Source organism: Symphalangus syndactylus, chromosome 1, assembly GCF_028878055.3.
Source record: "Symphalangus syndactylus isolate Jambi chromosome 1, NHGRI_mSymSyn1-v2.1_pri, whole genome shotgun sequence".
NCBI classification, from domain to species: Eukaryota; Metazoa; Chordata; class Mammalia; order Primates; family Hylobatidae; genus Symphalangus; species Symphalangus syndactylus.
The window spans coordinates 92,751,202-92,772,006 of record NC_072423.2 but is presented as its reverse complement, the minus strand read 5'-3'; the positions used below and the strand labels follow the sequence as shown (position 1 = coordinate 92,772,006).

At 60.9% G+C, this 20,805-nt stretch overlaps 1 protein-coding gene across 3 annotated transcripts in view; it reads left to right on the top strand.

The window, feature by feature from the left end:
* MACROD1 (mono-ADP ribosylhydrolase 1) overlaps positions 1–20,788 on the top strand; it is a 169,643-nt gene extending 148,855 nt beyond the window's left edge. Inside the window, exons 4-11 of one of the 3 annotated variants that reach the window (XM_055233585.2) lie at positions 4,191–4,220; positions 19,006–19,122; positions 19,587–19,708; positions 19,790–19,820; positions 19,942–20,015; positions 20,310–20,391; positions 20,474–20,508; positions 20,659–20,788. In XM_055233585.2, coding sequence (XP_055089560.1) covers positions 4,191–4,220; positions 19,006–19,122; positions 19,587–19,708; positions 19,790–19,820; positions 19,942–20,015; positions 20,310–20,391; positions 20,474–20,478 — 461 coding nt within the window. In that variant the 3' untranslated portion in view covers positions 20,479–20,508; positions 20,659–20,788. The remainder of the gene's footprint in view (positions 1–4,190; positions 4,221–19,005; positions 19,123–19,586; positions 19,709–19,789; positions 19,821–19,941; positions 20,016–20,309; positions 20,392–20,473; positions 20,509–20,658) is intronic. The other 2 variants (XM_055233505.2, XM_055233668.2) reach the window with 2 other exon arrangements.
* Positions 20,789–20,805: the final 17 nt, after the last annotated feature.

The window sequence follows — 20,805 nt, the reverse complement described above, 5'->3', positions numbered from 1 at the left end:
ACAAACTGGGGAGCTACTGCACCTGCCCTCAGGGACAGCAAGTGCTGGGGCAGAGGAGGGCCAGGAGGAGGGGTGTGTGGGAGACGGAGACTGAGGCTTCCAGGCCCCCAGTCCCCAGGGACCACCAGCAGGGGACAGAGGACTTGGCAGTGATTGGCATTGAGGGGTGCCACCCCAAGGTCACAGGCGCAGCACCGGGCTCAGAGCCAGTTAATCAAGTCCCAGGGAGCATGGCGCAGGCACGTCCTTGGGCGGGGGGATCCCGATGGGGCCGGGCTGCCTCGGCCTGCAGTGGGGGCCGACAGGCGACTCTAAGAGCAGACCACAGACTAGAGCGCCCCACAGCCTCCAGGATGTGCTTGCTGCCGGGAGGCCCCACCCACACCCAGAGCCAAAGCAAACTGTGCCCCTCCAAGCTCCCAGGGCCAGGCTCGGGTCCCCCACTCAGCCCCACATGGCGTTCAAAGACCCCTGTTTGCTGGGAGCAGGTCTGGGTCCCTTGGGTGGGGCCGGGTCATGAGCCCCAGCCTGGACTCGAAGTCCAGTGCCCATCCCCCACCTCACGTGGCCACCGCCTGCCCGAAGCCACTACGCCTTCAGCAAGAAGAGCCCTTTGAGATGCACATGTTGGGGGTCAAGAAAAGGAGCTGTGACAACCAGTGCTCCTGGGCCCAGCTGCATCTCCCCCACTCCCCAGGTACTCTGTGAGCCTCAGTTTCCTCCTCTAGAAACTGGGTTGATGACTTGTTGTATAAGGACCAGAGCCTCCCAGCAAACTGAGGGGGGTGGTGCAGTACAGAGGGGACTTAGAGGCTCAAGCCGGTGGCCAGGGACTAGCTGAGGTGAAAAGGGCCAGCCACGGGCCAAGATGTTGGGGTGCACGGAGGCCTGAGGAGCAGGGAGACCCGAGAGGCCCTGCCCTGGGCTGGGTGGGCTGGGTGGCCACTCCCGGAAGGCTGTCTGTTGGCGTCGGCTGGCACAGCTGCCCTAGGCTCTTCTCTGCAAGCCTCCAGGCCATTCCTCTGCACAGCCTGGCCCAGCTCTCGGGCCTTGGAGGCAGCTTTATGGGGAAACCATGCAGCCGGGTGTCGAGGCCCAGGGGCCAGAACGGGGACCCAGGGAAAAGAGGAGCTGAGGAACTGGGTCCCAGCCATCAGATTGGCCACCTGCCCCCTAGAGCCCCCACCCGTGGGACGTCAGGCACAGGGGGCTAGAGAAGGGGGCACAGTAGACTGGCCTCCCGGGGCACCTACTGCGCGTGGGTCAGGCCTGGGACCAGGTCCTCTGTGCATCTGAGTCTGAGCCCCCAGCACTGGGCCGCAGCCACTCTCTCCCACCTGTGGCAAATCACATCTCCTGGCCTGGCCTCCCCCAGCTTCACCCAGCGAAGTCTTCCCTCTGCCCCCAGCTCACCCCCTCCTTAGGCTTTGGCCCGGTTGGCGTCAGGTCAGTTCACCCCACTCACCTTGCCAGGCACAGTGCAGGCCACACACAGTGGAGTTTGGGGGGTGCCAGGTGGGCAGGGGGATGGCATCACCTTCCCACAGGGGCCCGCAGAACGGTAGGTCAGCGCCCCTCCCCTACCACCCCTTCGAGGCTCGCTGCCAACCTATTTGGCATGGCGCCCTCTTTGAGCAGGAGCCAGGTCATTTGTGGCTGGTGTTAATTAAGAGAGAGAGGTGATGGGGGGAGGTGGGGAGGGGCCAAGGAGGGCAGCTGCCAACCGCTGCCAGGACTGCCCAGGCCGAGGGGCCTGGAGCTGGACCGAGACCTGAGATGCCCCCTCCTCCCTCACTGGCTCTGGGGTCGCACTGCCCAGACGCCCAGCCCTCGCCTCTGCGGCTGGACCTGCTGGGGTGGGGAGTGGGTGGAGGCTGCATCTGGGGCTTGCGGGGTGCTCTGCCTGGTTTCGAGAAGGCAGGCCCCACCCCTGGCCAGGAAAAGGCAGTCCCTCTGACCAACCCTCAGACAGCGTCCCTGGGGTCAGCTGGCTTTGTGGCTTGGCTTTGGAGTCAGACAGACTCTTCCAATTCTGCTGCTGCCACCCCATGAATCAAGCTCCCTAAGCCTCAGTCTCCTTCTCTGTAAAATGGGAACCATCGCACCTCCCTTGTGGCTTTGTTACGATAATAAATGGGCCCATCTGTGCCCAGCACCCAGTATACACCCAGCAAATAGTCTTGGTCAGTAGAACTGTACATTCGTGCCCAGGCGCGGTGGCTCACACCTGTAATCCCAGCACTTTGGGAGGCCATGGCGGGCGGATCACTTGAGGTCAGGAGTTCGAGACCAGTTCAACATGGTGAAAACCTGTCTCTACCAAAAATACAAAAAATTAGCCAGGTGTGGTGGCGCATGCCTGTAGTCCCAGCTACTCAGGAGGCTGAGGCAGGAGAATCGCTTGAACCTGGGAGGTGGAGGTTGCAGTGAGCTGAGATGCTGCCACTGCACTCCAGCCTGGGCCACAGGGCCAGACTCCATCTCAAAAAAAAAAAAAAGAAATGTGCATTTGTGGGCGCAGGCCCCACCCAGAGTCATTGAGGGGCCCACCCTTCTGCAGCCTGTCCCGGGCCAACCTGGGCACCCCATTGTGGTTCGGCTCCTGCTCTCCCTCCAGCTCTGGCTCCGGCTCCGGCTCATGCTCCCACTGCCTCGCTGGCACCACTCAGCTCACCTCCCCCTCACTTCCCGCGGCCCCCACCCCTGCTTTGGGAGCGCCCAGCCGCTCCTCGCCTCTCCATCTTAATTAGCTGCTTGTATTAATCTCGCAAGTAACGCGGCAACTTGCAGCCCTGGGTTTTCGGGCTGTGGAATTAATTATTCCCCAAGCGAAGAGCTGTCAGCTCTGGGAGACCAGCCACTCAGAGCCGCCCGACACCACTTAGCAGCGTCCATGCCGTCCTCACGGCATCTTGGGCCTGCAGCCTGGCTGGCCCAGCTCAGCTGTGTGTCCCCCCATCCTTTCTACAGAAAGGGCTGCAATGGGCTGGGCAGATGGGGTGGGTAGCAAAGCTGTGTGCAGAGCTGAAGGCCCTGTCTGGGAGCCAGAACTCCTCGGCAGAGGGGCGGGCGCAGCTGGCCTCCCACCTGGGCAGCATCTGGGCCTGGGCGGCACCTGCCTGGCCTCACCCGCTGCTTTCCCTGATGAGCTCTGGCAGTTACCACGGACTCAGGCTGCAGATGGGGGCTGGAACCCAGGCTGGGGGCAGCGCTGGCATGCACAGCTCTGGCATTCCAGCAGAGAGGGGCTGCCAGCCTCACTTTGCCCCCATGTCAGCTGCATAGTGGCGGGGGGCAGCCGGTCGGACAGACTGAGATGGACAGGGCTGTGCAGGAAGGTGGCAGCCACAAAGCTGTCCATCAGTCCAGCTCTGCCTGGCAGCACTACCCCTAGCCCAAGGAGGGGACAGGGACCCAGGTCTTCCTGCAGCGGGGCTCAGAGCTGAGGACCCCCCTCCACTGGCCTTCACACCAGCTGGTGAGGTGGGGCTATTCTCCCACATGGGGAAAATGAGGCACGAGGCCACATGGCCCCGGTCACCCTGATGTTGATCCGGCCTTGGCTCCAGTAGTGGTGCTCCAGGCCCCTTATCCGGCTCGCCTTGTCCCTCTCACAGTTGGGCGCCCCCGCCCCTGCCCCCGCCCCCTTCTGCAGCCCCCCAGCGCTGCTCCGTGTTCTCAGTCCTCCAGCTCTGGCCCTGGGCAGCACTTAGCCCGGTCGCAAAGGTGCAGTTTGCTTCCTAGTGGCTTCAAGGCTGTGCCCTGCCGGAAGCTGTGAGCCCTGGGGACGGGGACCTGTCCTTTCCTCCCCACATCCCTGCACCAGGCCTGGCGCTGACCGGCCTCAGGAGATACTGTGGGCGAAACAGTGATGGAATGAAAGGGCCGTGGCGGGAGCCATCTGCCTCTCTGGACCCCCACATGTGTCTGCGTCCGGGTGAGCAGGCAGGCTCTGATGGCTCTCCTGTGTCCCCAGCCCTGCCACCCTACAAACCCCAGGCCCATGAGGAACCTCCTCCCTCCTCGCCATTGTCTACCACCACCCCAGAGGGCTGGGAAGACCCTGTGCCCAAGTCTGAAAACCTAGCTGGCAGCCCGCTCCCATCTTGACCTCACCCTCCCCTCAAGGCTGATATTCCCGCCACAGCCCCTTCCCCACTGATCTGCTTTTGTCTCCCTCTCTCTTGCAGCCAACAGCTCCCTGCTTGGAGGCGGTGGTGGTGAGTGGAACTTCTGTCTTGATGGGGGTGGGGGTGGGGGTGGGGTGTGGCATCTCCCCTGCTGGGTCTGCTCCTCCCCTGCCCCTCGCCCTCGGCGCCCAGCTCACTGCCATCCACCTTCCCCGCTGACATCACAGGGCGCCTCCCTTCCCCAGAGCTGGAGACCTGAATGGCAGGCCTGGCACCCTCACCACCAGGCACCCTGGGCCAGCTCCCCACCGCTCTGAACGCAGGCCTCCTGCTCTGTAACTGGGCAGGGGCCACAAGTGTGGTGGAAAAAGCCCAGCCCTGACCTTGATCTCCCTGTGACCTTGGGCAGCTCTGTCCCTCTCGGCCTCAGTTTCCCTACCTGTGAGGGCAAAATTATCATCTCTGCCCTACCCTTGGACCTCGGGCTCTGCAGCCAGGACAGGGCTCGGAAAGTCAGGGAGAGAGCTGCCAGCTCTCAGCCCTGCGATGTCCGTGTTTGCCATTGTTAACGACCACCACGGAGCAGGGGTTCTGGCAGGGCCAGGCAGGCAGGAGGTTAGAGGTCAGGGTGGACCTGGCCGCAAGGGATACAGGCCAGGTCACAGGTACCAAGCAGGGGTGTCCCTGTACCCCCAGCACCTGTCTCCATGGCCAGCCCACCTAGGGCAGACCACACCAGCCCCTCAGCCCCATCCCTCAGCCCCCAGCTGGCCGGGCTGCCCGCTGTCTGCACAGGCAGCAGGATGATTGGTGAGCCAGGGGCCAGGGGTTAATGCGCCGTCGGATAAATCCCGGGGTCGGTGTTTACAGCAGCGGTGGCGGGGCCCAGGCCAGGTTTTAAAAGGGGGAAAAATAAAAGGGGCGTGAAGGTCAGGAATAAATAAGAGCAGCGTTAAGAGCTGTCGGTGACCAGCCAGGATGCAGAATGGGGGTCTGTTTGTGGCTGAGATGTTTTCCCTCCTCCCCATTCTCCTCTAGCTGTCCCCATGGAGGTCACAGCTCCCCAGAGGCCTCACAGAATGAGGGGCTTTGCCAGGGACTGTGGTCCTGAAAACAGGCCACCTAGGACCCTCTTCCAAAGCCTGTCCTTTTGGAGGACACTTTGCAGACTTGACACCTGTGTGTCCCACCCACAGCACCCTGCCCTTCCTCCGTTCATTCATCACCCCTGTGTGTGGGGCCCTGAGCTGGGTGCCAGGACAGGTACTGCCGGGCACAGATGGGCCTGGTCCCTGTCCCCTGAGCTCCCAGTGCAGTTGAGAGCACCACCAAGACACAGGGTGATCTGTGGTGTGGGCGTGGGGGTGGGAGTGGCACTGTAGGAGCTTGATGAGGAGTGCCTGTCCCTGCTTGGGCATCAGGAAGGCTTCTAGAAGGAGGTGGTGCCTCCTCTGCAATCCGAGGGACGCGTAGGTGTGAGCCCAGTGAAGAGTGCTGGAAGGGTGTCCCCGGCAGAGGGAACAGCGCAGGCAAAGGCTTGGAAGTGGAGGAGAGGGAGGCTCTGACACAGGAATGGCTGGAGCCCAGCCAAGAGGTGGGGAGATGGGAGATAGCCCAGGATCCCAGAGAGCCTGTGAGGAGCGAGATCTTTAGCCATTCAGTTCAGGAAGATAAAGGATCACAAAGGGGGTGGGCCTTTCAGTCCCACGTCAGCTCATTGAGTCTCTTCTGCCCACCACCCTGCCAGGGTTCTCATCTCACTCAGGGCCTAGGCCAAGTTCCTAGCATGGCCCGTTAGGTCCCCAGCCACCTCTCACAGTCACCTCCACGCTGCCACCCTCTCCACTTTGCTCTGGCCACCCTGGCCTCCCTGGACAGGCCCCGCCCACTCCTGACTCCAGGCTTTTGCCCTGGCAGTTCCTTCTGCCTGCAATGCCCTTGCTCCAGTTGTCCATGCGGCTGCTCCGTTCACTCCGACAGCCTTGATTTGAATGCCATCTCTTGGGGGGGCCACCCTGGCCCCTAGCTGAAATTGCAGCTGCCTCTCCTGCCCCATGCTGGCACTCCCCCAGCCCCCACCCTGCTCTGGTTTTAATTTTTCTGAGCACCTATCTCCTTCTAATGTGCTGTATAATTTACTCATATATTGTGTTCCTTGTCTTCTACCCCCTGAAAATGAAAGACTGTATCTCCTGCACCCAGAACTGGGGCTGGCACTTAAAATAAGTGCTCAATAAATGTTTGTAATCCCAGCCTATACTCCTAGCACTTTGGGAGGCCGAGGCAGGATCGCTTGAGCCCAGGAATTTGAGACCAGCCTAGGGAACATAGTAACACCCCATCTCTACAAAAAACAAACAAACAAACAAACAAAAAAAAAACCAACCATGGTATCATGCGTGCCTGTAGTCATAGCTTGGGAAGCTGAGGGAGGAGGATCACTTGAGCCCGGGCAGTTAAGGCTGCAGTGAGCCATGATTGCGCCACTGCACTCCAGCCAGGGTGACAGAGTTAGACCCTGTCTCAAAACACAAGGAACAAGGGGCCAGGCATGGTGGCTCATGCCTGTAATCCCAGCACTTTGGGAGGCCAAGGCGGGTGGATCACCTCAGGTCAAGAGTTTGAGACCAGCCTGGCCAACATGGTGAAACCCCGTCTCTACTAAAAACATAAACATTAAGGCCGGAAGTGGTGGCTCATGCCTGTAATTCCAATTCTTTGGGAGGCTGAGGTGGGCAGATCATGAGGTCAGGAGTTCAAGACCAGCCTAGCCAACATGGTGAAGCCCTGTCTCTACTAAAAATACAAAAATTAGCTGGGCATGGTGTTACACACCTGTAATCCCAGCTACTCAGGAGGCTGAGGCAGGAGAATTTCTTGAACCCCATAGGCAGAGGCTGCAGTGAGCCAAGATCATACCACTGCACTCCAGCTTGGGTGACAGAGCGAGACCCTGTCTCAAAGAAAAAAAAAAGTTTATTGAATGAATGAACTACAGGTAAAGGTGGAGATGACCCTACACATTAAGCAATGGGCTTACCTAAGGGCAGCAGGTGGAAACCAAAGATGTTTTGGCAAATCCAGGAGTGGCTCACAGATGGCCTGTGACCTCCCTCTAGGAAGTGGAGGGGCCCTGCCCTGGCCACTCACAGGTACGGTGGAGGTCTCTCTGGTTCCCCTTCCAGCATTTAGGGGTGAGGAGCAGCTGGCACAGGCCTCTCACACAACCTGACTGATGCAGAGATGGACCAGGCGGGTGCCCCTGGAGGAAGTAGGCCTGGAGTCCAACCTTTTAACGTGGGCTGAGATTTATGGAGCCGCCGCCAGCACTTGTTGGGACTGTCATTCTGCTAATGTGATTGGAACACAGTGGAGGTGGTGGGGAGGGGGCTGTGGTAGGGACGAGACTGGGGCTGGAATGGAGCCCAGCCTGGTCCCCAGAGGTGCTCTGCCTTCCCCTATATCCCTGCTCCTCCCACCATCCTTTGAGTTCATCCAGTCCTAATCCCCTACCTGACCAAGTTAGACCCCATCTGACTCTGCCCAGACACACCCATCTTCCCATGGGGTCCCTAGACATCCCTCCTACAGGAGTTCAGGCCTCTACCCACGCCCCTCCCATGACCAGCCACCCATTGTTCGAACAAGCACAAGGGCCATCCTGCCTGCCCTGGCCACTCTGCCCAAAACCCTGATGCACCCCCCTGCTCCATGTCTTCGTCCTGCAGCCCTGATTCCCTACTTGTGTTTTGTGTTTGTTCTTCATTACCTGCCTCCCCACCGGAATGGACTCTCCCTGAGGGCAGGGTTATGGGAGATTCTGAGACCCTAGAAGAGCTTCCTGCTCTGAAGTAAATAATTAACATCTGTGATGCAGTGAGTGGCACCCTCTGTGTGCCCTGGGAGCTGGGGACACAGATCTCAGTCTGGCACCCCCATCCCATCACCTCACCCTGGGGACTGCCAGCCTGCCAGTCCCTCAATGGAGAGGGGCAGCAGGCAACACCCTGGCCAACACCCCAATCAGCATCCTAGCCAACACCCCGACCAACATTCCAGCCAACACCCCAAACAACACACCAGCAAACACCCCAACCAACATGCCAACCAACACCCCAACACCCCAACACTCCAGCCAACACACCAGCCAACATCCCAACCAATACCCCAACCAACATGCCAGCCAACATCCCAACCAACACCCCAACCAACTTGCACCAACCAATATGCCAGCCAACACCCCAACCAACATGCCAACCAACACCTAAGCCAACACCCCAACACCCCAACCAACATGCCAGCCAACACACCAGCCAACACCCCAACCAACACCCCAACCAACACGCCAACCAACATCCCAACCAACACCAACCAACACACACCAACCAACATGCCAGCCAACACCCCAGCCAATATGCCAGCCAACACCCTGGCCAACACCCCAACCAACATGCCAATCAGCACCCCAACTAACACCCCAAACAACACTCCAACCAACACCCCAGCCAACACCTCAAGCAACATGCCAGCCAACACCCCAACCAACACCCCAATCAACATGCCAGCCAACATCCCAACCAACACCCCAACCAACACATGCCAACCAACATGCCAGCCACCACCCCAACCAACATGCCAACACCCCAACCAACATGCCAGCCAACACCCCAACCAACATGCCAGCCAACACCCCAACCAATGTGCCAGCCAACACCCCAACACCCCAACCAACACTCCAACCAACACCCCAGCCAACACTCCAACCAACATGCCAGCCAGCACCCCAACCAACACCCCAACCAACATGTCAGCCAACATCCCAACCAACACTCCAGCCAACACCCCGGTCAACACCCCAGCCAACACCCCAGCCAACACTCCAACCAACACTCCAACCAACACCCCAAACAACATACCAGCCAACACTCCAACCAACACCCCAACCAACATGCCAGCCAACACCCCAACATGCCAGCCAACACCCAGCCAACACCCCAGCCAACACCCAGCCAACACCCCAACCAACACCCCAGCTAACACCCTGGGCAACACCCCAACCAATATGCCAACCAACACTCCAGCCAACACACCAACCAACACCCCAGGCAACACCCAAACCAACACCCCAACCAACACCCCAGCCAACACCCCAGCCAACACCCCAACCAATACCCCAACCAATACCCCGGGCAACAACCAACCAAAACCCAGGCCAACTCCCTGGCCAACACCCTGGTGTGGGTGGTGGCATGGAGTTCCTGCCAGGAGGGGCTGGCGCCACGGGGGCTCAGAAGATGGGGCTGGGACTGGCCTGCAGGGCTTTGGGGCCCGAGCAAATGTGCGATGATTTAGAGCAGGAGAGGGCTGCAGTCTTAGGGGAGCAGAGCAGGGAGTCTCCCGGGCACCCCCAATGCAGTGAGAGCCCCCAGGGGCTGCTGGGGCTAAAGGGACTTAACCTGGAGGGCACAGGACTCCTGTGCCTGCCTCACTCTGGGCCTGGACCCCCACCCACCAGGCCCTGGGGCCGAACTAGATGGTGCTGGCAATGCAGTGAGTCCCAGGGAAGTCCTCCTACTCCCCTACTACCCATTCTTCTCTGGGGCTCTCTCTCTGAGTTGAGGGAGCTATGCCAAATGCCAAATGCTGGGACTCAGGACTTGGCTCTGCCTTCAGGGAGACCCAGTTTGGTAGGAGGCTTCCCAGCAGAGGGAGCACTTGACTTGGGTCCCAAAGGCTAAATAGGAGTTCTGCAGGTAGAGCAGGATGGAGGGGTCCCCCAGGCAGAGGGCCTGTGTCTGCTTCAGGAAGGCTTGATGGGCTTGGGGCAGCCACCAGCCTTCCCGACAGACCCTTGGCCTGGTGTCTGCCAGGCCCCCTCCTCTCTCCCACCTCCCTCCTGGAAAGCTTTTAGTGGCTCAATAAAAACATTTTTTAAAACACTCCCCTATTGTATGGTAAGAAGGGAGGCAGGTCCTAAATCAGGATGGGAATCGACAGAGCCCTGACGCGTGTCTCTCCTGTTTATTAGGACTGAAATGTTTACTCGGTGATAAGGAGCCAGCTTTCTCGGGGAGATTTGTGCGCTCTTTTTCAATTACCCCTCGTCTTTCTCTGCCACTTTTGCACTAAAGGGATAATAAATGTATCGGAGCGTTTCAATTATTCATCTAAATCATGACTGCGCCTGCCACGGCCAAGCTTTAGTGACAGATTAATTCAGGGCCGCCTTCCTCTGGCTGCGTGGCCGCCATCTCTACTCCGGCCTGGCCAGTGCCCCAAAGGGTCAGCTCCTGGGGTGCGAGGGTGGGTGGGAGGGAGTCAGGCAGGTCCCCGGCAGGCGGGCAGGAGAGGATGGAACCCCATCCCCACCCTCCCCACATTCTGTCCAGGGCCTTCCTGAGGTCAGCGACCCCACTCAAACTGCAGGAGCCGGGCCTGCCTGTGTGGGTACAGCTGCCCCTGCCCCCATGCCGTCGGCCCTGTGCACCTCTGCACCCTGCGCCGGCAGGGCAAGCCCATGTGTGTGTCTCCTACACCCGGGCCTAGCAGCTGCTTCCCGCCCAAGAGAAGCTAGGGTGGCTGGGCTTCCCTCACTGTCTTCCCCTAGCACCCGGCCTTTGAACATGCTGCTCTCAGGCCCGAGCGCTCCTCTGCCCTCCTGCCGCAACCCTCCTGCCTAGTTTCGCCTTCCCATGTCAGGGCAGCCCCTCCGACACCTCGTCCACTGCTGTGTTTAGTGAAGGCCTGCCATGTGGACAACACTCCCTGTCCCTCACCCGCACCCCAACCCTGGGCGCCTATGTGTGCGTGGGACCTCGCGCCTCTCCCCAGGCTCCACCGCAGACTCCCTCACCTGCTCAGAAGCCGCCACCCAGGGCCCGTCCCTCCTCACACACATGCTGGGACCCTGGAGGCCAGCCGAGCGCCCTCCCCCACAACCCTGCCTCTCTCCCTCAGGTCTTTCTCTTGCCACCTCCCTCTCTCTCTTGTTTTCTCCATTTCTCCCTCCACGCTTTGCCTCTGTCTGGCTCCCTCTCCCTTCTCCTGTCGTTCTTCCTCTCTGGCTCTGGCTGGTTCTCTGTTCGTAGACCCGCAGGCCCGGGAGGATTCGCCCAGGCCTCTAAGTATTCGGCACTCGACTCCTGCCCGGCTCGAAAGCGCTCCGCGCCCTGCTCTGGCACTATCTCCCATCGCCCGGCCGCTGCTAATCCGTGATTGCTTCCCGCGGCCGCTAGGAAAAGGCTCAGCTCCGGCTGCTCCGATTAGCCGTGGCCTTGCTCTGCGAACAGATAAACGTGAGCTCCGTGGCCTGTGGCCAGCCTCGGCCCTCTGGAGGCGGGAATGTGTGCGGCCCTCCCCTCCCCAGCAGGGCTGAACTCAGAAGCAGCAGGCAGCCCGAAGGGCTCAGCAGTCCCCGCACCTGTCCCTGTGCCAGTCTGGTGGGTGTTGTGTGTGCAGGGTGGGCGTGCCGGGGCCCTCTGGCGTGGGGCTGTCGGGCAAAGGGCAGGGGTGGGGGCTGTGCTTCAGCATAGAAGGGAAGGGCGTGCCAGGAAGAGGGAACAGAAGAGGGCCCAGAGGCCGAACCAGAACACATCTCTCCACTGCTGGAAACTTCCCACCGTGCTCGAATCAGTTCCCAATTGCTCGATTCCTCACACCTCCCAGGAGGTCCTGTGGAGGCAGCGCTCCCTCCCAGCCTCATCCGCCGGCCTGTTCCCGCCACAGGGCTCTGTCCTTCCTGAGCTCTCCGCCCGGACTCTCCTCCCGGACTCTCCTCCCCATCTCCTTCCAAAGCCGCTTCTTTCTCATTACTCAGGGCTCTGCTCAAACGCCACCTCCTCGGAGGGGCCACCTCATCCTCTGAACAGCGCCCGCCCCTCCCTCCTCCCTCGGGTCCAGCTCCATTTTCCCCTTCTCCTTTTTCACCACGCCCACAACTTAGAGCTGCGTGTCCCATCCCTAGAACTGCCGCCACAGGACTCCTGGCCCTTGCATAGGGCTGGCACGTGGCACGCTGCCCCTCAGCCCTGGTACGCATTTTTTGAATGGCAGAGTTTGGAACCAGTAGGAGGGGTGCGGGACGTAGTGAATTCATCTGAGAGGGAGGCTGCAGGGAGCCCCAGAGAGTCCTTGAAAGCTTTGTTAGAGTTGAGGATTTTATTCCATGTACCCTTGGGAGCCATGGGAGGTTTTATGACAGGTGGCACATGCCCTTCCCCAAGGAAGGGCCCCCAGGCCTTCCTGCCACCCCTGCCTGACCCCAGTTGATGATGATGGTGCCAATGGCAGCCAGGCATTCTCAGTACTCACGACATGGCCACCAGCGCCCTTTGAACCTCTCCCTGCAGAATCTCATACACCCTTACCCAGCCCTATGGGAGGCATCATTAGCATCTCCATTTTGCAGATGAAGAAACTGAGGCACTAAGTCCCTGGAGCTGAACCTCACTTCCCGCCCCACCCCGCAGCTGGCCCCTGTGTAAGAGGAGTGCTGGGACTTGGGCCCCTGTCCCGTGGCCACAGCTTTGACCAGGCAGGGCTGTGGAGCTCCTGCTCTGCCCCCAGCGGGCACGATGCCACCAAGCCCCGGCATGCAGCTGCCACAGGCATTTTTAATAACGGGAGTGATTTTTGCATGATGAATGAGGCACTGCCGTTGTGTACATAATGAAGCCCTAATGTTTTCAAATCCCCATTTAAGGAGCTGATCTCACCCCGTAATGAATTTCAGATCACATCACAGAACTGTCGTCCATCCATCTTCTCCCTGGGGCAGCCACCCGCCTTGGCACCGAGAGGGTGGGGCCTGGTGAGGATGGGCTCTGCACCCCACTGGGCTGAGCCCAAGCCTAGCACAGAGCTGGGGCTGGCTAGAGTTTGTTGATTGAATGGCCGACCAGGAGGGTGTGAGCAGAAGCAAAGATGGTTCCGGCAATGGGGTATTGCTCAGGTCTTGGCCTAGGAGTTGAATAGAAGCCAGAGGTGGAGCATGAGGAGTGGGCTGGGAGAGAAGAGAGCGCAAGACCCTTGGGTAGGTCACTTATCCAGGCTTTGTGGCTAAATCTTCCCTCTGCAGGGTTAGAAGCCCGGGGCAGCAGGTCAGATGTCTGCCCTTGACGCAGTTGGTACCCTTTCAGAGACTCAGTTTCCCCCATTTCCCTGGGGAGCCTGGCCCCTTTCTGCCTTGGCATCTGGTATTTCTGTAGCCCTCCTCCGGAGAGGGAAACCAGCACGGGCTGCACCGAGGCTCGGCTGCCAATGCCCTCCAGGCTGTTCCCAGCCCGTCCAGGCGGGAGTGGTCCCTGGAGCCCAGACCCCTGGTCCTTTCTGGGCTGGAGGGGAGACACACCCCTCCCTCAACCCCCAGCTCACACCTCTGCCTCCCCAAGGCCCTCTGTCCCCAGCCCCCCCTGCCTGCCTTCTCAGGGGCATCTCCACCCTGGCAGTGCGGCCAGTCCCTGGGGTACAAGGCCCCCAAGAGCATGACAAGGCAAAGGAATCCCCTGCCTGTGAAGTCCGTGGCTGAGCCTCAGCCTCCCATCTGTAAAAAGGGAATCCTCCCATACAGCCCCCGAAAGCTCATTTCAGAGGCGTGAGGTTGAGCCAGAGAGGTATGAGACTCGGCACCTGAGAGGCAGAGCCAGACGCTGCAGTCACAGGGCAGCAGGCCGGAGACCCAGCCAGCCCAGGCCCCATTCACCCTCACAACCTTGCCCAGGCCCCCCTTCCTGCTCACCTCCGTGCTCTTGGGGCCCACAGGAGTCTAGGAAGGTGGGGGGCAGGGGCGAGAGCTGCCCAGGCAAGGCCTTACACTTTCCTGTGTGGCTCTGGGAAAGTGGCTTTGCCTCTCTGAACCTATCACTACTTCTGTAAGATGAGGGTTAATAATGTGGGTCTTGGCCGGGCGCGGTGGCTCACGCCTATAATCCCAGCACTTTGGGAGGCCAAGGTGGGCGGATCACGAGGTCAGGAGTTCAAGACCAGCCTGGCCAACATGGCAAAACCCCATCTCTACTAAAAATACAAAAATTAGCCAGGCATCATGGCACGTGCCTGTAATCCCAGCTACTCAGGAGGCTGAGGCAGGAGAATTGCTTGAACCCAGGAGGCGGAGGTTGCAGTGAGCTGAGATCACGCCAATGCACTCCAGCCTGGGCAACGAGCAAAAAACTGTCTCAAAAACTAACTAACTAAATAAATAAACAAATAATGTGGATCTTAGTGTCTGCTCCTTTTCTTACTGTGGGGCCTTGGACAACTTAAGTTGCTTAACTCCCCTGGCCCTCAGTCTTCCATCCCCCTTGACACCTCCCAGTATATCTCAGTGCTCCCCCCCACTCTTCTTTCTTTTATTTGAGATGGGGTCTCACTATGTCGTCCAGGCTGGTTTCAAACTCCTGAACTCAAGTGACCCTCCCACCTCAGCCTCCCAAAGCACTGAGATTACAGGCATGAGCCACCCCTCTCAGCCCCCAGCACTCTCTTGAGGCCAGAGCTCTAAGACTCAGGTAAAGTGACTTGCACCAAACCACCAGCAATCTCATGACCAGAAATTCTGAGAAGACAAATCTCAAAGAGTACACACCACAGACCAACACCTGAAACAGTAGGGGGAATGGGGGAGCAGAGAGAGACCAGGAGCAGGTCCAGACCTGCAGGTTAGGGTGCCCTGCCCTCAGCAGGGGCACAGCTGCCCTCCTGGTCCCCCGGGCCACAGGCCTCCTCATGTCCCTGTAAATAATTAATTAGCCCCTGCCTGCTTGTTTGTTTAGCATGAGGAATGCTCCCCACTGAGACACATTTATTGCTGAATAAATTTAAATATCTAATCTTCCCTTCATGAATATTACAGCACCCTAAATAGCGGCCAACTCATCCTAAGCGCCTTGGCGGATGGCCCCACTGGAGGCTGCCTGCCTTCCACCTCTCCTGATCTGAGGACTGCCCACTCCTGATGCCCTCCACTGCCCCAGGAATGCCCAGGACCATGGGCAATCACTCAGCCCAGCCCTCCTTCCTTCCTCAACATCCTTCCATGAGAGGCACACAGAGGCTGGGCTGAATGCTGGCCGTGGAGGCTGGAAGGCAGGGCTTTACCACAGCAAAGCAGGGAGATGCCTAAGATCGGGCGGAGGGCCAAGGGCCGCTCAGAGGCCAGGGCTTGAAGCAGAGAGCGGTTCCTCCGGGCTCAGGCGAGGGCAGACAGAGCCCCAGTGGCATTTGAGGAGTGGCCTGAGGAACGAGAGCCCACGAAGGAGACGGGAGGGCCCGCTGGATGGAGGGAGCCGTCAGCGCTGGGGGCAGCCAAACCGTCCAGAAAGACAGTGGCCTCAGAACACTGTGCAACAAGAGGCCACCAGGGCAGCCCCACTGCTGGGAGGGGATGTGCTGATGTGGGGAGACACCGCCTCCCCAAGAGCGTGGACAGGGGGCCATTCGAACCAGTCAGCCAGAGTGGTTCAAGGTGAGGCCCTTTTATGGTCCCAGAGGAAGCAGAGCCACCGAGGTTGGGAGCCCAATGTTGCAGCCATGTGGGCAAGTTTCCCTCTCTGTGCCTCAGTTTCTTCTTCTACAAACAGGAAAAATAATAAGACAGCGGCTGTAAATCACTACGCAGGTGCTTACCCAACAAGAAGGCTGACAAAGGCCACGGGGGGTGAGTCATACCAGCTACTTAGGAGGCTTAGGCAGGGCAACATAGCAAGAGCCTCAAAAAAAAACAGGCTCACATCTGTAATCCCAGCACTTTGGAAGGCCAAGACAGGTGGATCACATGAGGTCAGGAGTTCAAGACCAGCCTGGGCAACATGGTGAAACCCCGTCTCTACTAAAAATACAAAAAATTAGCTGGGCATAGTGGTGCGCCCCTGTAATCCCAGCTACTCGGGAGGCTGAGGCATAAGAATCACTTGAACCCAGGAGGCAGAGGTTGCAGTGAGCCAAGATTGCGCCACTGCACTCCAGCCTGGATGATATAGTGAGACAGAGGGCTGACGTGAAGGAGCCCGATCAGGGGGAGCTTAACGGTAGAGGAGGGAGGAGGGAAGAAGGGGCTGCAGGGAGGAGGCAGAGGGGCCTTAGGGGCCATCTTCTGGCCACAGGTGGAAGAAGGCTTCATCTTTGACCTGATGGAGAAACATCTCAGGGGGGCCCCACCACCCAAGTGGGCTCTGTCTCCCCAGGAGTGACCACAGGTTTTCTGCTGACTTGGGGTGAGGGTTGAGCTGGAGCCTGGAGGTTTGTTTTGGTGATTGAGGGCCCTGGAGAGGAGACTGAGGGTTGGTCAGCTCCTGTGAACTGGGAATACCCCACCTCCCACCAGGTAGCCCCAGGGACCAGGGCTGCTGGTGGGGTGGAGTGGGAAGAGGGAAGGAAGGGCATCTCCCCTGAATGGGACCCCAGGAAGCTTGAGTCTCTAGGACCTAGCTTAGTCCCAGGTAAGAGCCAGGACAGGGCCTGGAGGGCAGAGCTAAGGGGGCTTTGGGAGTGTGTGTGGGAAGGGTCCTTTGGGCCTATGGCTAAGGAGAGCAGAGTGGGAGGGCTCCCCTCTGCACTCACAGGGGAGAGAGCGAGAAGGCTGGTGTGTGGACAGGGAGGGACATGCAGGCAGGAGGGGCCAGGCTGCACTCTAGCTTGTTGGGGTAGCAGTGGGCTGACAGTGACCTGTCCCTCATCTCTGCTTTAGGGGAGCCCCTCCCTGGGGCCCCTGTAGAGCCATTACCTGGCCCAGGCCCTGTTCTGGAACTGCTGGGGGTGAGGAGGGGGCATCCGGCCTGAGCCCTCTGCCAGCATTGATTCCAGCTCCCTGCACCTCCCTTGCGCCCCCAGGTCAGCCCCAAAGGCCTGGCTGCAAGCCCGTCCACTTCCGCAGGAAACATTAAATCCCTCAAACACTGAGCTCCACTTCTGCACAGCCCCCACAGCTGGCCGAGGTCACCTGCAGGGTGGTTAGCCCCCAGAGACTTCAAGCAGCCAGGTGCCAGGTGGCTGAGGCCTTCAGGGCAGAGCCCGGGAGGCTCCTAGGAGAGCCAGCTCAGACAGGTCCCTGGGCTCACCCACACACACTGTGAACACCCTGTGTGCACCCACCTCCCATCACACTGATGTACACATACCCGAACATGCCCACACTGTCACACTGTTGTTAATAACAGGATACACTCACATGACCTCCATTCTTGCCAAGTACTGCCTTAAGCACATTACAAAGTTAGTTAACTCAATCCTTCCAACAACCCAGTGAGCTCTGAGGTGGGTGCTATTATCCCATTTTCCAGATGGAGCAACTGAGACCCAGAGAGGTTAAATGATATGTGAGGAGTCACACATCTGTGGCTGGCAGAGCCAGGATTTGAACTCAGGCTGCCCAGCTCCACAGCCCAGCCACGGCACCCCATTCGGAACACTCACTTCCCAGCACTGGAAGCTCCAGCCTGGACGCCCGCTCTGGGCCCTGCCTTCTTGCTCCATCTCAGCCTCACCCTGAGCTACAGCTGCCTTTCTCCCTGCAGAGGAGAGGAGCAGGTAGAAAGGATCCAGGCCTGAGCCGTTCTCAGGGTGCCCCTAACCTCTCTGCCCTCCCATCCCTGGGACGCTCTGGGAAATTGCCTAGTGCCAGCTCTGAGTAAAGTTGCAGAATGAGGTTTAATTGCGCCCCCAGGGCACAAGAGAAAACAGCAAAAGAAAGGGGCGTGAGCCAGCTGGCATCCCTGGAACTGTGCCGAGACTGAGGTGATGAAGAAGGGGGCCTTGGCTTGTCCATCTGTAAAATGGGGAATGATGGTCCTCTCTTGATGCCCACCTGTGAGCACCAGGCAGCTGGTGCCTGAGGAGCTCCTGGCGTGGGCGATCAGAGCTGCCAAAGATGGGCCGTGTCCTCCCGGCCAGCACGCAGCGTTTTCCTCTGTGGGAGGGTCGCTGTCCCGGTATTCCAGATGAGACAGTGGACGCCAGAGAGGGGAAGGGGCAGGATCTCACAGCCGATGAGGGGTTAACCCCGGGCTGGACCCAGGCCTGCCTGAGGCCGCGCCTCTCCTGCACGGTGCCCTGGCGAGGCTGGGCTGCTGGAGCGTTTCCTCCACGCCTCCCGCTGCGCCCCGGTTGTTTATCTGTGCCCAGGTCCCCAGGGTCGCTCGCGAGGCCCTGGAGCCGCCCTCGGATAAACAAGCCCAGGCGGGGCCGCAATTAAGCCGGATGCGCTAACGAGGCGGTTCATTAACCAGCAGGGGTTTGCGCGCCAGGAGACCCGGGCCCGGGCGTCGGGCTCACCTCCCCGCGCGGCTGGAAGACCCAGGCTCCAGCTACAGATCTGATCACCCTGTAACAAGGTGGCCTCTGTTTCCTCATCCGCGAAATGGGTCCTAGGGTTTGCCGCCGCCCCGTGGTGGGGCGCCGCCTGGGGAGGTGGGCCTTGGGATCGCACCGACGCTGAGGCCCGGGCGGAGACAGCGACTGGTCGCGGGCCCTGCAGCGCGCCCGGGACAGGGCTAGGGAGGGGCGTCGGGGAGGAAGGCGAAGCTTCCCCGTCACCCCGGCTCGGACGGCGGTTCCTGCCCCGGCGGCCCTCGCCTCCCGGAGCCGCCCTGCCTGGGCCCTGGCGGCGCGGCCTGGAAGGGACAGGGTGGGCCGGGTGCGCCCCCTGCCGGCCTCCTTGCGCCACTTCCCGCCAGGCTCAGGGCCGTCCCGCTCTGCGCCTCGGTTTCCCCAGATGTGAAACACTCCGGGCGGGGGTGGGGGCAGCGGCCGGAGGCCACGGGGTTGGGGCGCGGCGCCGCATGGGTCCTCGCACCGCCGAGGGGCTTCTCGGGACTAAGGGTGCTCACCCCGGGGCCGCAGCCTTGCCAGGCCGGCTCAGTCCCGCCCGCCCTCCCCGCAGTGGACGGCTGCATTCACCGGGCCGCCGGCCCCCTGCTTACCGACGAGTGCCGGACCCTGCAGAGCTGTGAGACTGGCAAGGCCAAGATCACCGGCGGCTATCGGCTCCCGGCCAAGTGTGAGTCCCCGACGCGCCCCCAGTTGCGGGGCGCAGACAGGGCGCCCGTGTGTCACTGGGACATCAGGGGTGAGGCCCCCACAGGAGTGCTAGGGACCTCCTCAGGGGGCCCTTCTTAACCTTAAGGGCCAAGACCCGGCCCCCACCCCGCACCCCCCAGGAAGCAGATGGGGGAGACCGTGCGCGGAGGCTGAGGATGCAGCTGGGGGGGCAACGCCTTCGCGCCCACACTTGCGCTCAGGTCTCAGCCGGGCCCATACAGATATGGGGAGGGGGCGCAGGGCGCTGTGCGCGTGCGGATTCAGGCTCGAGGGGGCCCACAGGGGTGAGGGCCTTCGCGGAGGAGGCTCAGCGCTTGGGGGGAAAGGTGTTTCCTGCCCCCTTCTGCCCAGGCCGGCAGGGGGAAGCGAGGGAGCTGAGGACCTTGTAGACCCCCGCCGGTCTGACCCCGTCGTCCCCCGTAGACGTCATCCACACAGTGGGGCCCATCGCCTACGGGGAGCCCAGCGCCAGCCAGGCTGCCGAGCTCCGCAGCTGCTACCTGAGCAGTCTGGACCTGCTGCTGGAGCACCGGCTCCGCTCGGTGGTGAGGGACGGCCCGCGAGGGAGGGCGGGGGGCGGGGCGCAGTGACAATGTTCCAACCCCCTCTCACCCCTCCCCTCCCAGGCGTTCCCCTGCATCTCCACTGGCGTGTTTGGTGAGTCTGGAAGGGCAAGGGCCAGGAGTGGGCGGTGGACCCAGACGCCGGGAGGGGCCAGGGCGGACGAGGGAGTGGGCGGGGCCGAGCCTAGGCCTCACTCCCGCCCCACCCGCCTCAGGATACCCCTGTGAGGCGGCGGCCGAGATCGTGCTGGCCACGCTGCGAGAGTGGCTGGAGCAGCACAAGGACAAGGTGAGTCCTGGGCCCGGGCGAGGGTGGGGTCCGCATCCCGGCCAGAGTGACCAGACCCCGTCATCGCCCAAGGAGTCAGGGTGCAGAGCGCAGGGCCAGGCCCGCCCCTTCCTTCCCTATTTCTCCTGCGCAAGGGCGCCTGGCGGTGGTGAGATGGGGTTGATGGCACACAGCCGTGAACCTCCATGAAGGGCGCGGGGCCAGGCAGGTGAAAGCCTGCACCGGGGCAGGCAGTCACAGGATCCTGGGGCCAGGCGTGGCGGCCCGGCCCAAGCTGAGCAGCCCCTGGCGCAGGTGGACCGGCTGATCATCTGCGTGTTCCTCGAGAAGGACGAGGACATCTACCGGAGCCGGCTCCCCCACTACTTCCCCGTGGGTACGTGCCCCGCACCGCCCCACGGCCCGCCCCTGCCCCGGTCCACCCTGGGGGCGGGTTCTCACTGTCCTCTGCCTTCCAGCCTGAGGCTCCCGCAGCCCACCCTGACCGGGACTGGTAAGCAGGGCCTCGCCCCGTGCGGCGGCCCCGGCCCTAGACTAACCCGCCCACTAACCCCCGCTCACCCCCAAGCAAGGCGGGAAACCACGGGGCAGCCTGGGAGGTCGGGGACGCCCACAGACACCTCTGACTCTGCTCTGCCCTCAGACCCGCCTTCGGGACCCCGCTCCCAGCTCTGAGAGGTCGCCAAAGCCTGCAGCCTGGCCTGGGCCTGGCCACCCCTTCTTTCCCTCCGCGCCCCATCCCTGAGGAGCCTAATAAAGATCACGTTGTGGCAGCTCCTACTGTCTGAGC